General features: G+C 42.0%; 1 protein-coding gene across 1 annotated transcript in view; it reads right to left on the minus strand.

The window, feature by feature from the left end:
• The window catches only part of FER1L6 (fer-1 like family member 6), a 97,889-nt gene that overhangs the window by 34,032 nt on the left and 50,551 nt on the right, over positions 1-13,306 (minus strand). The window contains 8 exon segments of the mRNA XM_074985620.1: positions 1,637-1,676; positions 1,797-1,919; positions 3,231-3,451; positions 3,682-3,687; positions 4,023-4,203; positions 5,595-5,756; positions 6,746-6,856; positions 12,918-13,067. Coding sequence (XP_074841721.1) covers positions 1,637-1,676; positions 1,797-1,919; positions 3,231-3,451; positions 3,682-3,687; positions 4,023-4,203; positions 5,595-5,756; positions 6,746-6,856; positions 12,918-13,067 — 994 coding nt within the window.

Genomic DNA, 13,306 nt, shown 5'->3' on the forward strand with positions numbered 1-13,306 from the left:
CCTTTGTTGACAGTTTCTGTCAACAAAAAAGCCATGTAGATGTTCTGTGGGGCCCTCTGCTTACAGACCAGGCTTCCGTTCACTTGGCAGCCCTTTTTGGCCATTCTGTTGCGAGACCAGCTGGGCATTCTGCTCTTTTGATCCACTTTTGTGTGTGGACATGATCCATCAACAGAAGCTTTGTCAGATCTCTTCTACCAGTAACTTCTGTCAACAGATTACTAAGTGTAGACATAGCCCCTGTCTCACCAGCACCTATTTCAAAATAGCTATTTTGAATAGGTGCTATTCCTTGTAGAACAAGGTTTACCAATTTCAGAATAAAGCAACCAAACTGAAATTATTTCAAAATAGTGGCTGCATTGTGTAGACGCTAACAGCTGCTATTTCAAAATAGCTTTGCTGTGTAGACCTACGTTCAGTAAACAATATCTCTGAACATGGATATGGCATCAGAACCTTTTATGGTGTTTTGGGTGGCTAGGTATGATCCATGCTTAATTAGAATTTTGACTGATAGCTCTGAAAAGCACTGATGCTTTGCTCATTTAAATTTTGGCCAGCTGTCACATTCCAAATGATAATGACTAACAATTATGTAGTACCTTTCATCTAGAATGATTGCAAAATGCTTGGCAAACTAAAAATCATTTCCACTGCTAATAAAATATAGCAACTTTAGGGATGGGAAGAGCCAGCTGTTTTATTGTGAAACATAAGTGTACACAGGTGGTACAAATATTCATTTTCCACTACTAATAAAATGTAGCCACCTTAAGATGGGAAGAGACAGCTGTTTTATTGTGAAGCATAAGTCTACACAGGTGGTAGAAATATTCACTTTCTTTCTTGGCTTACTTAAATTGCAGTGCTAGGAAAATGATTTGATAAAGACATGGTTCACTATTATAAAGATATGCAAAGCAATAGAAGATTCTTTTCCATGAGGGTAATGATCTATTCTTGTCCAGTCCCTCCAGGTTCTTCTGAAAATTCTTGAGTTGATGGAGTCTGACACAAAAATTAGCTGCTCTGGTGATGCCTATCATTGCGGATTTAATTTTCAAATTCAAATTCCTGAAACCGAATGCATTCCTATGGTTCATATTTTGGATGTAATACAGATGCAGACCATTATGGTGGTAATCTTTTTAGAACATCTAACATTGTAAGATTTCCATTATTCTGAGGCTGAAATTTGCAGACAATTGCTCATGCAATTTGAACACCATTAAACCCAGTCCTCAACCCAGTTTTGTATCTCAGCTTGTAACCTACCCAGTCTAATTCAGATGTAGATTAAAATCTGAACACTGTCCCTTTCACAACTCTAGGAATAACAGGCATTCAATATGAACAGGCTCTGGGCAGGTCTACACTAGCAGAGAAGGTCAAATTAAGACACACAACTCCAATTACTTTAATTACATAGCTGGTGTTGTGTATCTTGATTTGCGCTCTCTGAGTTTGACTTAGCCTGTCCCTATCAGATGCACTAGATTGAACTCTGGAAGATTGACCATGGCAGTGTCGATTTTTCACTGAGTTTAGATAAGCCTTAAAATGTTCTTGAATTAGCACAGAAGTAAAACATTATACTAAGTAAAAATAAGACATATTCAAATATTTTACTCACTGTTGTCTGGTTTCCCTTCACTGGGATAGATTGCTTTTGCCTTTCAAAATAAAAACAGAATGATCATAAATATAAAAGTCACATTAAGTAGGAAGCCATTTTGTCTAGATCTGGCTTGCATTGATCTAGCATTCAAGTATAAGGCTTTTGGGGCCCTTACCTTTTTCATTTTATCCATAGAAGTGTAATACTTTGACCACCAATCAATAACATTTTCAGCAGATTCATCGGCTATTGTTCTTTTTTTCCTTTTTGTGGATCGCCAGATGGATTTTTTTGAGTCCTAGCACGGTATAAGGAAATGCTGTTGAACTCTAGGATTATGACAGCTATTAAAAACCAGTGTGGCTATTAAGGGGAACAGATGTAGATGGAGTGGATTTTACTCTGCAAGAACCACCTTATTTTGTGTCTGCCTTTGAAACCCACTAGAGAATCTATTGTGACCATCATGTTGTTAGCACATTTTCTGTGATACCTTCTGTAGATATCAAATATCATACTTACAATATTTGGAGCATCACAACAAAAGCAAGCTATTTAAAGGTATGCTCTACCTTGGAAAGAAGCATTATTTTATTTGAAATAATACAGATTTCCTGGCACTCTTGGTTCTTCCATTATCATTGCATCTGAAGATAAAGTCAGAACTTTCAATATTATCAACACTTGAGGTTGGAGACATTTAGGATTCTGAATAGCCATTGAAAATTCAGTTATCTTGCCCTTCAAATAGAAAAAGAGCCTGACCCCACAAACCAACCACTTATGCAAGTAGGCCTACTCACATCAATGGGATTACTCACGTGAATAATGTCTGGACCCTGTTCATTTGTGCATTCAGCTTTTCATACTAATAAAGAGTTGCCACATGCAGCTGGCACATATTTAGCAGTGCAGCTACACAGAATGGCAGCAATGGTAATTGGTATTAGACTCAGCGGTACAATAACGGGTGGTGTAGGTGAATGAGTACATTACAATTTATTGGTTCAACAGTGAGGAAAATATAATATTGTTACAGATGACAGACACACAAGAGTGTGTATGTGTGGAAATGAGACATCATTGCCTTTCCTTGTCCTTCCAACTATGAAGAACATTAGCAAAGTCTAACTACCAGTGCATCCAGGTGCTACTGGTAAGAAATGACTACTTTTCCCACTCCAAAAAGTGGAACTGAAATGAAGCACAATAGCACACGATTTTATCCCTCCACTTTATTTTTGTGAAAGAAAGAAAGAAAGAAAGAAAGAAAGAAAGATTAGTTCCCCACCCAAAAAGTGATAGTTTATAGAGGTGGTCAGAAAAATGTTTCTGCAGTCTAGAAATGTTCTTCTGATCAGCTGTACATGAACTAGAATATATTCTGCTAGTCTTGCTGATCAGTATTGTCTAATTATTTCATTATTAATCCACATCTATCTGTATGTGCCTGTTGTCTATTGTCTTATACTTCAACTGAAACCTTTTAGGCACTGGGACTTTTATGTTCTCTATTTGTAAAGCACCTAGCATCACGGGGTCCTGGCCTATAACCAGGGTTCCTACCCACAACCATAACAATAACTGCTGATGATTCAGCTGTGTTCACCTTCTGTTTTCCATCTTTTGCTGGTTCTGAGGATGAGGACGTAGGTTTAGGTGCAGGTGGCAGTGAAGAAGCAGGTCTAGCTGCTTCGGCAGAAGATTTTGCTGGAACTGGTTCTTGCATTGCAAATGCATCTCCACCCTGCTCCACATCAATGTAAATGTGATCCACTGAATATGGTTGAGGTTGGGGTGACACAGGCAGCTGGGGTGACTCTGGAGAAGCTAAAATTTTAGAAACATAGCAAGTTGGTAAGATTATGCAAAAAAAATTCCTCATATTGGTTCTCAAGAAAATATGAATGATGCTCGCTCTCAAAAAATCACACAAGCAGGCCCGTCTACAGAGGGAGGAGGCAAAGGGGACAAATGCCTCAAAGCCCAGCAAGACAAAAGGGCGCAGAGCTCCTGGTTGCCACTAGACACCTGGGCTCTTTAAATCACTGTTGAAACACCACTTGCTGTGCTCTGAGCAGCGCTGATGGCTGGCAGGTATGCCGGAGTCCTGGCGGCACCGAAGGCTGGTTGCCCCATCTCCCGCACTTCTACCCAAGGGCCTGCACCTTCTGGGAGGCACAGAGCAGGGGGCCCCTCACCTTGATCAGGGCCTGGTGACGCTTTGGCCTTTCTGCACATAGGGCTTGATCCTGCAAGGTGCTAAGGCCTCCAGCTCCAAACCAGCAGATCCCTTAAGCATGTGGTTCTTCCCACTGCAGTAAACTGTTATCATCTACTGCTTTAACAAACATCACCATATCTTTTCATCTGGGGGATAACAGTTATGTTGTGCATTTACCTTTGTCAGTTTCCATATCATCCACTTTTGTTGGTGGTGCAGGAAGCTCCTTGGGTTTATACAAATATTGCTTAAGGCAATTGATGGTGTGTGTTCCCACAAGAGTGCTACGACCAAAAGCTCTCCAGTCAACCACACAGATAGTGAGTGGTGGGTGCAAAAGCTCATTCTCAGGCAGTTCCTGGAAGAAAAGGAAGAACAACAGCACAAGAGATTTGTTTGCCTCATTAGTGTCCAGAAAAGTGCCCTGAAGTTCTGGATTGAGCTTCCTGACACCTGAGGTTCTTTATCCAGCAAACAGAAATAGTATGAGTAGTATAGGTCTGTCCTTATCACCCTGCCAGTCCTACCTGGAAAAGCAACCTGGCTGGAGGAGCAGCCTGGAGGAGGCTAAAAATTTATCAGGGAAAGTCACAGAGTCTAATGGAATCTTGGTCGTGTTGGGAGTCAAGAGTTTATGAGTTCTACTTCCACCTCTGTCAGCAGCTGGACCAAAGTACATTCACTTAACTGTCTCAGTTGTAGTAAAGGAACATTTACAGAGATACTGTGAGGCTTAATTAGGTAAACTCTGAATATCAATTTGAATGTGTAAAGTGCTATAAAAATTAAAGGTATCACTGGTACTTTGATATTATTACTTAAATTCCATCATGCCTTATAAAAACTTAAATAGACTTGTCTACATTGATGTTACCACGTAGGGCAAATCTTCACCTACTGAGCCCTGAATTGAAAGCACCAGTTCATTCTGCACATGCCAATGGACAGCCAGGAAGCTTCAAAGCACGACTGATTAGGGCCAAGTTCCAGTCAACAACCTAGAGGTTAAAGGTTCAAAGCTCTTGGGTCACAGCTAAGGTTAAGATTTTATCAGGGTCATTTTTAGTAAAAGTCACAGACAGCTCAGGCAATAAACAAGAATTCATAGAAAGCTAATCTCCACCACAGGAGAAGCTGACAGCCGAAGTCCCACAGCCCAAGGCTGACAGTCACAGAGGTCATGAAAAAAATCAATAAAATCCATGACCTCTGTGACTGACTGATAATTTCAGACATAACCAAGCCATCCATTGAATTGCTCAGTCTGGCAGCAGCACAAAAGGGCTTAAAAAGATATATAAAAAAAAAAACCAAACCAAAAAAAACCCCAAAAACAAAAACAAAAAAACCCCAGTGTTATACAAGCCCACCAATGGGGCAGGTGGGGAGGGGGGAAAGTGGACAGTTCTGGGGCTGGGTGATTCAAAGGGGTCTTGGACTCCAGGCACTGCTACTGCTGGTATTACTTGGGCCCTTTAAATGACCGCTGAAGCACTGTGCAGAGCACTCCGGCAGTGCTAATGGCCAGGGGTTGGGGCACGTGCCATTCTCTGGGCAGCGATGAGGGCTGACTGCCCTTGGCTCCGCCCCTTCTGGCCTTGGCCTGCCCCTTCCAGGAGTGTGGAGCAAGCCCCCTCCCACCTTGCCTAGCAGCCCACGGAGGCTGTTTGTTCTGCTGATGCTGTAGCTTGCACCTTCGATGGAGTGAAGGGAAGACCATCAGGGAGAGCAGCAGAGCACTGCACATACCACTTCAAACCTGTCTGCTAGAACGCTGAAGTTGGGATTGTTCTTGAAGCTCTGGATGACGGATGATTTAATTCCTTTTCCTGCACATTCTATGAGAGCCTGAGGGCGGTCCACAGACAGCAGCTGCACCTTCTTCAGTTCGCGAACACCCCAGAACAGTACCTATGGCAGGTCAAGGAAAGTGGTCAGGAAAACATAACCAACAGGGGCCCAGACTCACTAGTATGCCCACTTCCTCAGGTGAATGGAGTGGACATACTAGTGGCACGTAAATCACTTGCTAGTCCTACTAGTGACAGGTGACTCTTTTTTCCCCTTCCTTCTCCCACTCCCTGCTATAGAAACCCTGGATTCTGTTTTCTGTTCCATTCATCTGAGGAAGTGGGTTTTACCCACCAAAGCTCATGAGCTAGTAAATTTGTTAGTCTGAATGTTTGGCCTCCTTATCTGTGACTGCAGATCTGAGTTAGTCTTGCTCACCCTTTCATTGACAACATACATTCACAGCCCCATGCAGCTCAGTAAGACTAACACTTTACAGTCTACATCTACACTAGCATTCCTCTTTCGAAAGAGGCATGGAAATGAAGGAAATTGAAAATGCAAATAAGGTGTCAGATTTACATATCTGACACCTGATTTGCATATGCTTTTGAAAGAGCTTCTTCTGAAAGAAGAAAAGCAATGTAGACGCTGCTCTTTCGAAAGTAATCCCCATCTTCAAAAGAATCTTTCTTCCTATTTTTTTCAAAGATGGGGTTACTTTTGAAAGAACTGCGTCTACACTGCTTTTCTTCTTTCAAAAGAAGCTCTTTTGGAAGAAGAATATGCAAATGTGCTGCCAGATATGTAAATCTGTACCTAATTTGCATTTTCAGTTTCCTTCATTTGCATGCCTCTTTCGAAAGAGGAATGCTAGTGTAGATGTAGCCTATAAAGTGTTAGTCTCACTGAGCTGCGTGGGGCTGTGAATGTATGTTCTCAATGCTAGTGTAGACATAGCCATACTGAAAAGAAATTGGAACAGGTGGAACCATTGATTTTAATGTAAAAAAAAAAAAATCACATTGCTAAGTGCTATGGCTCCACTGTGAAATTATAGGCTGCATGGGAATCAGAAAGAGTCAAAAATATTACACTTTGTAAGTTACCTCCACTCTGTATTTGCTTAAAACGGGCCGGATGTTGTCTGGAACTGGGTAGATCTGGCTTATGTCAGGTGGATCCACTGGTGGAAGGCTCTCTGGACCAGAATCTGGAATCTGCAAAATGAAATAGTCATAACTCCTTGTCACTGCTCTGTAAAATATAGCCTCAGATGCCCCTGAAAGTTGTCCATCACATACAATGCTTTCCAGAGACTAGGGCTGTGATGCAGACACAAAGCCCACTCAGCAATATGATAAAGGTGCCTTGGAATGCTCTCTGCTCTGACATGAGGCCGAAGCACCTCACGGGACCAGGTCATTAATAATTCAATAGACTAAACGTAGGTACCTGTTAGACCAAACCGTGCTGTTGTATAGATACAGGCACACTGTACAGAAGTACAGTAATTATACCTAATACAAATCCTAACTTACAGTCTCTCAAAAGACTTCAATAGGAAAATTATAGTTATGATTCTCATTTAAAAATGCCACATGAACTAAGGATCACACACTAAGCAAGCAGGACAAATATTAGTGCTTTTCAGCCAGCCAGGAATTTCAAATATCAATCTAAATATATCCAATAAACAACATTATTTGACCAATCTGAAAGGGCTCAGAGATCTGTTAGTTCTGTCAGGCTGTGTTTTAACAGCCTACAGCCCAGCTTGGATCATATGTCAAACTAGAAATGTGTCATCCATGTTTGGAAATGCTTGGGCCCTGTCCCACAGGGCTGGGGCAGGGCCACTTCCCCATAAGCTCTTTAAGGTAGATCTATGCCCCTGCCAGGACTGGTATACCTTTTTTGCCTTTATTAGTGCAGGCTGAGCCAAGGGGGCCCTGATCTCTTTTACCAGAAACTCAGTTTCTAGCCCTGACAAAATGATGAGTTTCTCTTTCATGGATTCCTTCTTTTTGCTCCTGAAATTGGGTTTAACTTCATATAAAACACAATGGCTGTGACTACACTAGCTCAAAACCATTTAGGAAGTAGGGGCTTTCGAAGTCCAGGGGATCCTTTCGAAAGGCCCCGTCTACACCGGTGGCATGCGTTTTGAAAGCAGCACTTTAGAAACGCACGTGGCCACCATTATGCTAATGAGGTGCTGCATATGGATGGCAGTGCCTCATTAGTATCTGCCGAAGTGGCTCCTTAGCATCCCCCTTTTTTAGGTGGGGGCTAGCATAGCCATGGCCAATACATAAAGAGGTGGCTATGGGACAGGATTAGAGAGGAAGAGTGTGAAATGTTTGCTAGTTAACTAAAGACAAAGTAAATTACATCAAATAGAACAGCCATCACATGATAACGACCACACCCAAATGAAAGGGTAAGGATTCTGGGAAACAGTAAGGCTGTGTTTACACTAGCACCCCTTTTCAAAAGGACCCTGCACGTTTCAAAATCCCCTTATTCCTATAACCAAATAGGAATAAGGAATTTTGAAACGTGCAGGGTCCTTTTGAAAAGGACCCCATGTAGACCAGCTGCGCATGATCAAAAGTGGCACTTTCGAAGTGCCGTGGCCTCAATTATGCTAATGAGGCACTGCAGTGCCTAATTAGCATATCCCAAAGTGTCTCATTAGCATCCCCCTTTTGAAAGGGGGATGCTAGTGTAGACGTAGCCTCAGTAACATAGTGTTTAGTTACAGTACTTTATCATTATTGCCACTGAAATATTAAAGCTATGAGAAGTATCAGAGGGGTAGCTGTGTTAGTCTGTAGCCACAAAAATGACAAGAAGTCCTGTAGCACCTTATAGACTAACAGATTTACTGGAGCATAAGCTTTTGTGGGAAAAGACCCACTTCGTCACGACATGCATCTGACAAAGTGGATCTCTGCCCACAAAAGTTTAAGTTCCAATAAATCTGTCAGTCTGGGAGGTGCCACAGGACTTCTCGTTGTTTTTGTGGATACAGACTAACACAGCTACCCCTCTGATACTTCTCATAGCTTTAATATTTCAATGGCAATAATGATCAAGTATGAGAGAGTCACAAGGGGATTTCTAAAGTTCACGTTTTTTTGAATTCTTAAATAGGAGCCATCTGTCTTCTATGTCCTGATATATGCTGCTGTTTGGAAAGATCATTTAGTGTGCAGAAGGGGACATATTTTCTTTACTACTTTGTAGGTGCAGCAAACAGAAGAGGGTGAAACACCTCACAGGGACGCAGTGGTGATAATAACAATAAACTAAAACAATAACTCACATTTATACACAGACATGCTTTTCATCCATGTCAATCCCAAAGCACTTTCTAAACTGATTGTTTCATCAGCCCTTCCCTAACAAGAGGTAAAACACAGCAGCTCTTTAGTTGCAGACTGTGGGCTAAATCTCCCTTCTATTTCATCATAAAACTTCGTTAGCTTCAGTGAAGCTCCATTGGTATAACTCATGAGAAGATTTTGGTCTAATGCCAGTGTACCACAATTTAGGAAGTGAAGAATTACATTGTTTTCAGCTGATATTTCATGTAGCAGGGGTGGTCAGTGTCAGGGGAATTGTAATTACTAGACAGTTAAAAACTTTGCAGCTGAAGATGAAACTATTGGAAAACAGATCATTTTCATATTTTTACAAGCTTTTTGGAAACATTTTGTTAAAAAAGCTAGCCACATTTTTCTTTCAAATGAGATTTTTATCTCGTAGCAATAAGCCCATTTTTGGTCCAAGTTAGGCCCATTCACAATAAGAGGTGGCTGTGAAATTCTAAACATGAAATTTAAAACTTACCACTGGGATTTTCATGTTTCTGATGTGAATATAGTCATTGAAGCAAAACAAATTGTGAGGTATTAAATAAACTGAAATGGTGCAAATTTTAGTGTGAAATCTCAGGGGGGACATTTCCAGACTGTTCTAGTAATTACGCAAATGGAAACCATTCCAAGATGTCTAAGCCACCATTCCTAGCTCTCAAGAAAGATACCTGTGATCTTAAGTGACTGCAAATGATCAATACTACCAAATGAGGTAATATCTTTTATTAAACTATCTTCTGTTGCTGAGGAACAAGCTTTCAGGCCACATACAGTTCTTCTGCAGGTTTGGGACAGGTAAATCACAGATAAATGCAAGTTAGAACAGATTGTTTAGCAATAGGAAATTAGCACATATTGTCACGGATCATTCAAGGTAGAATGGTCCAATAATACCTCTTCAGTTACAGGACACTAAGGCTTTGTTTATGCTACACGGCTTTTAGTGACACAGCAGGGTTGATGCAGCCATGCTGCTAAAAGTCAGGGAATGTAGCCGCTGTTTGTTGGGTCTTTTGCCAATGAAGTAATTTCATCTCCAACTGGCCTGCTGACTGCGGGAGCAAAGGGGATACCACAGCACTCCATGGCATTTCAAAGGGGCCCAGAGCTCCAGTTGCCGCCTCCGCCGCTGAAGTGAGCAGTGGTGGCGACTGGAGTTCTGGGCCCCTTTGAAATGCAACGAAGTGCTGCAGTGCCGTACCATGCGTGGCTCTGAGGGAGCGTTGCAGGGGAGGGCATGGTGGACTGCCCTAAGCCCTATGCTTTCTGCCCTTGGCCCTATCCCTTCTCAGGGCAGGGAGCCAGGCCCCCCTCCCGCCTTGTCCCACAGTGGGTCCACGGTGGCTGTCAGTCCCGCTGACCTCCCATGAGCAGCACTTGTGCTATTCACACTGGCACCTGTTGTGACAAACTCAGTATTTATCAGTGGCACCTGTGGAAAAATGTTGTCATTCAACTGCCAGTGTAGATGTAATCCACACACCTATGTGTGGTTCATTGTCCCATGCAGTGACACCTAGACCACTTTACAGGGAAAGAATGACTGTCCTCTACAGCCTAAGCTGGGAGGCTGCTGGCTTTTAGCTCAAACTGTAGAGGTGCCTGCACTAAGCTCCAGAAGTCACAGGTTCTGCCTGTGGGCAGTTACATAGCCCAAGCCAAAGAGAGGTTAGTGAATTACAAATTATTATAAACCACAAGTCCAGTGTCTCAGTTCTGTCCAGGGTTATTAGTGTCTGAATTTTAGCTTCCAGGCCCATCTTTTGGTTGTGTTGTGCACATTTCCTTGGAGGATGAGGACTGATGGGTTAGATATAGATTGATTGCTTTAAAAAAAGCATTCGCCCTCAAGTGATGGGGTGCCTTGTTTATTGTTGTCCTGTGTGAATATATTTGAAGGCGTAGTGATTGTCTGGTTTCACCCACATGAGTGATAAGTGGGTGAATGAGGATGATGTATACCACATGTTTAGACAGGCTTGTATAGGGTCCATGGATCTTGAAAGGTGTCTTGTGAGAGGCACTAATAATTGTAACAGTGGCAATAGGTGTGCTGCATACACGTAAGAAGGTGTGTCCATTATTAGCCATTATTTCTCTGATCTCCTATTTCTTTAAGTGTCTCAACGGCTCTTATATGGAAATCAACTTTAACCCTTTAGAAGTGACCTAGAATGACAGCAGTAATTTCAGAAAAGGAGCTTCTCTCATACATATTGTTATTTTAATCTTAAAATCACTGAAACAGCCAACAGTTTGTACATCGGAATTATCCAATGTTCTGTGTCAGTGAAAATGTTATTAGCTCACATGTATAGAGAGAATTAGTGATTGTAGATTTTCTGCCTACTGAGCCTCATCAGAAATACTTTTGATACTGGAAAGAAACTGCCAGCACACCAGGCCTCTGAGAAGGCTTTGAAGCCTCTCATATGTTTTACCACATCTTTTCTTGAACTGTCCATTAATGCCCATGCTCTTGAGCATTATCTGTGGTGAAAACAAGCTTTCCTCAGGCTGCAATCTTCAAGAAAAATAGTGAAGAGCGGTAGAATGCTGAATGCCAGTGGTGGGGTCATTTTTACATTTACTTTGATCTCCTTATGCAGGCCTTTGACATTTTCAGATCCGTCTGGCATGTTGTGCTGTTTCCCTTGCCCAAATAAAAGTGAAAGAAAACTGAATAGTTGCTCTGTTAACTAGAAACATGGATTAGATTAAAAATCAAGGAAAAAAACATTGATTATGGTGGTAAATTCAGACCTTAATTACACTCCTCTAAATTGTCATGTTTCCCTCATTGGTGTTATTTAGGTGTAACTGGGGAAACAATTAGCGTTACATGCTCTGAAGAACAATTTTACTGTGGTAAGTGACTATAAAATTTACATTGTGGGTGTCTCTGTTTTGCAAGTTATATCCAATTGATTCCGGAACAAGTCTGTTCTGTTTACAAGTCTGTTCCTTCTATCTGTTAGCCCAGCACAGTTTGCGTGGAATCTGAAAGTCAAACTGCCTTATATCTTGTCTGTGCATTTGCAAAGCCACCCCCAGGTTGGAAGGCAGAATTCAGCTCTGCAACTGAAAACCGGTTAACAAGTCTGTTTCTGTGCCACAGCCAAAACAGAACCAGTTAGCTCTCCCTTCAACACGTTGCCTCCATACCGGTAATAAAAGTAGTAGCAACAAGTTATTAGCATTGTTAACACATAAACATTCTGAAAAGACATGGGAGCAGTAAGAAGAGACCATTTGTACACAGTGGCTGCTCGGAACAAACCCACACTTTACGTTGCAGTCAGAATCAGAATAAGGTAAATGTGAGGCAAGCCAGGGTAGAAAATTCAGAGGGCTGCAAGCAGTGGGACCAGGGGCAGTGTTTATTGCTCCATCTATAGAATAAGCAGGAAGAAAAACTGCATCTTGTTATAGGCATATGAGATATAAAGGAGAAAGTGTTCAATTCTGCTCTCTCCTGGAGGTACTGAGGCCAGGTCTACCCTAGGGAAATAAGTTGACTTCAGATACGTAATTCTAGCTACGGCAATTGCGTAGCTAGAATTAACATATCAGAGATCAACTTTTGTGACTCTCTTCACTGAGGAAGGTTGACAGGAGAAATGCTCCTGTCGACCTCCCTTGCTCTTTGTGATAGCGAGGCATACAGGGGTCGACTGCTGACCCCAGTCAGATCAATTTGATGTGTTTCTACCACATGTGTGAAATCGAAGTCTGGACGATCAACCCTGACCGAGTGGATCTCCCACATAGGATAGATAAGCCCTGAGTGATGCATCTGAATGAAGGCAGGACTGGGACCACGGTGTTGCTTTGTAACCTAAAGGCTTGTACGTGCCCAAAGGTAAATATTAATAGTCAAATGATTCTAGCTCACCTGCAGCAGCTCGAATGCAGCAAGAAGGTCTCCCCCAGACAGGTATCCACAATGCACAGGGTGATAAGACAGTTTAGGCGGCTCGTATTGCTGATCAGCGAGTCTCACCACAGGGCCAGCCACTGTTGAGCCAATATAGTCTGATTTACCCTAGACAAATAAGGATAAATACTTCAGTCATTTTTGGAAGTGGTCTAAACCTAATAGCAGCCATAGGAACTTATCTCCTCTCGCCCTAGAGCCAAATATGGGAAATGGTTTTTTAATAACAAAACTTCCCAGTGAGCTGCACAGTAAATACAATGGAGAGCAAGTACTGAAATGGAGTAAGAGGAACTACTTTAAACTCATCTGAAGTTTACCAGTGCCTAGGTTTCACATTTCAGCAA

Source organism: Carettochelys insculpta, chromosome 2, assembly GCF_033958435.1.
Source record: "Carettochelys insculpta isolate YL-2023 chromosome 2, ASM3395843v1, whole genome shotgun sequence".
In the NCBI taxonomy this organism is placed as follows: Eukaryota; Metazoa; Chordata; order Testudines; family Carettochelyidae; genus Carettochelys; species Carettochelys insculpta.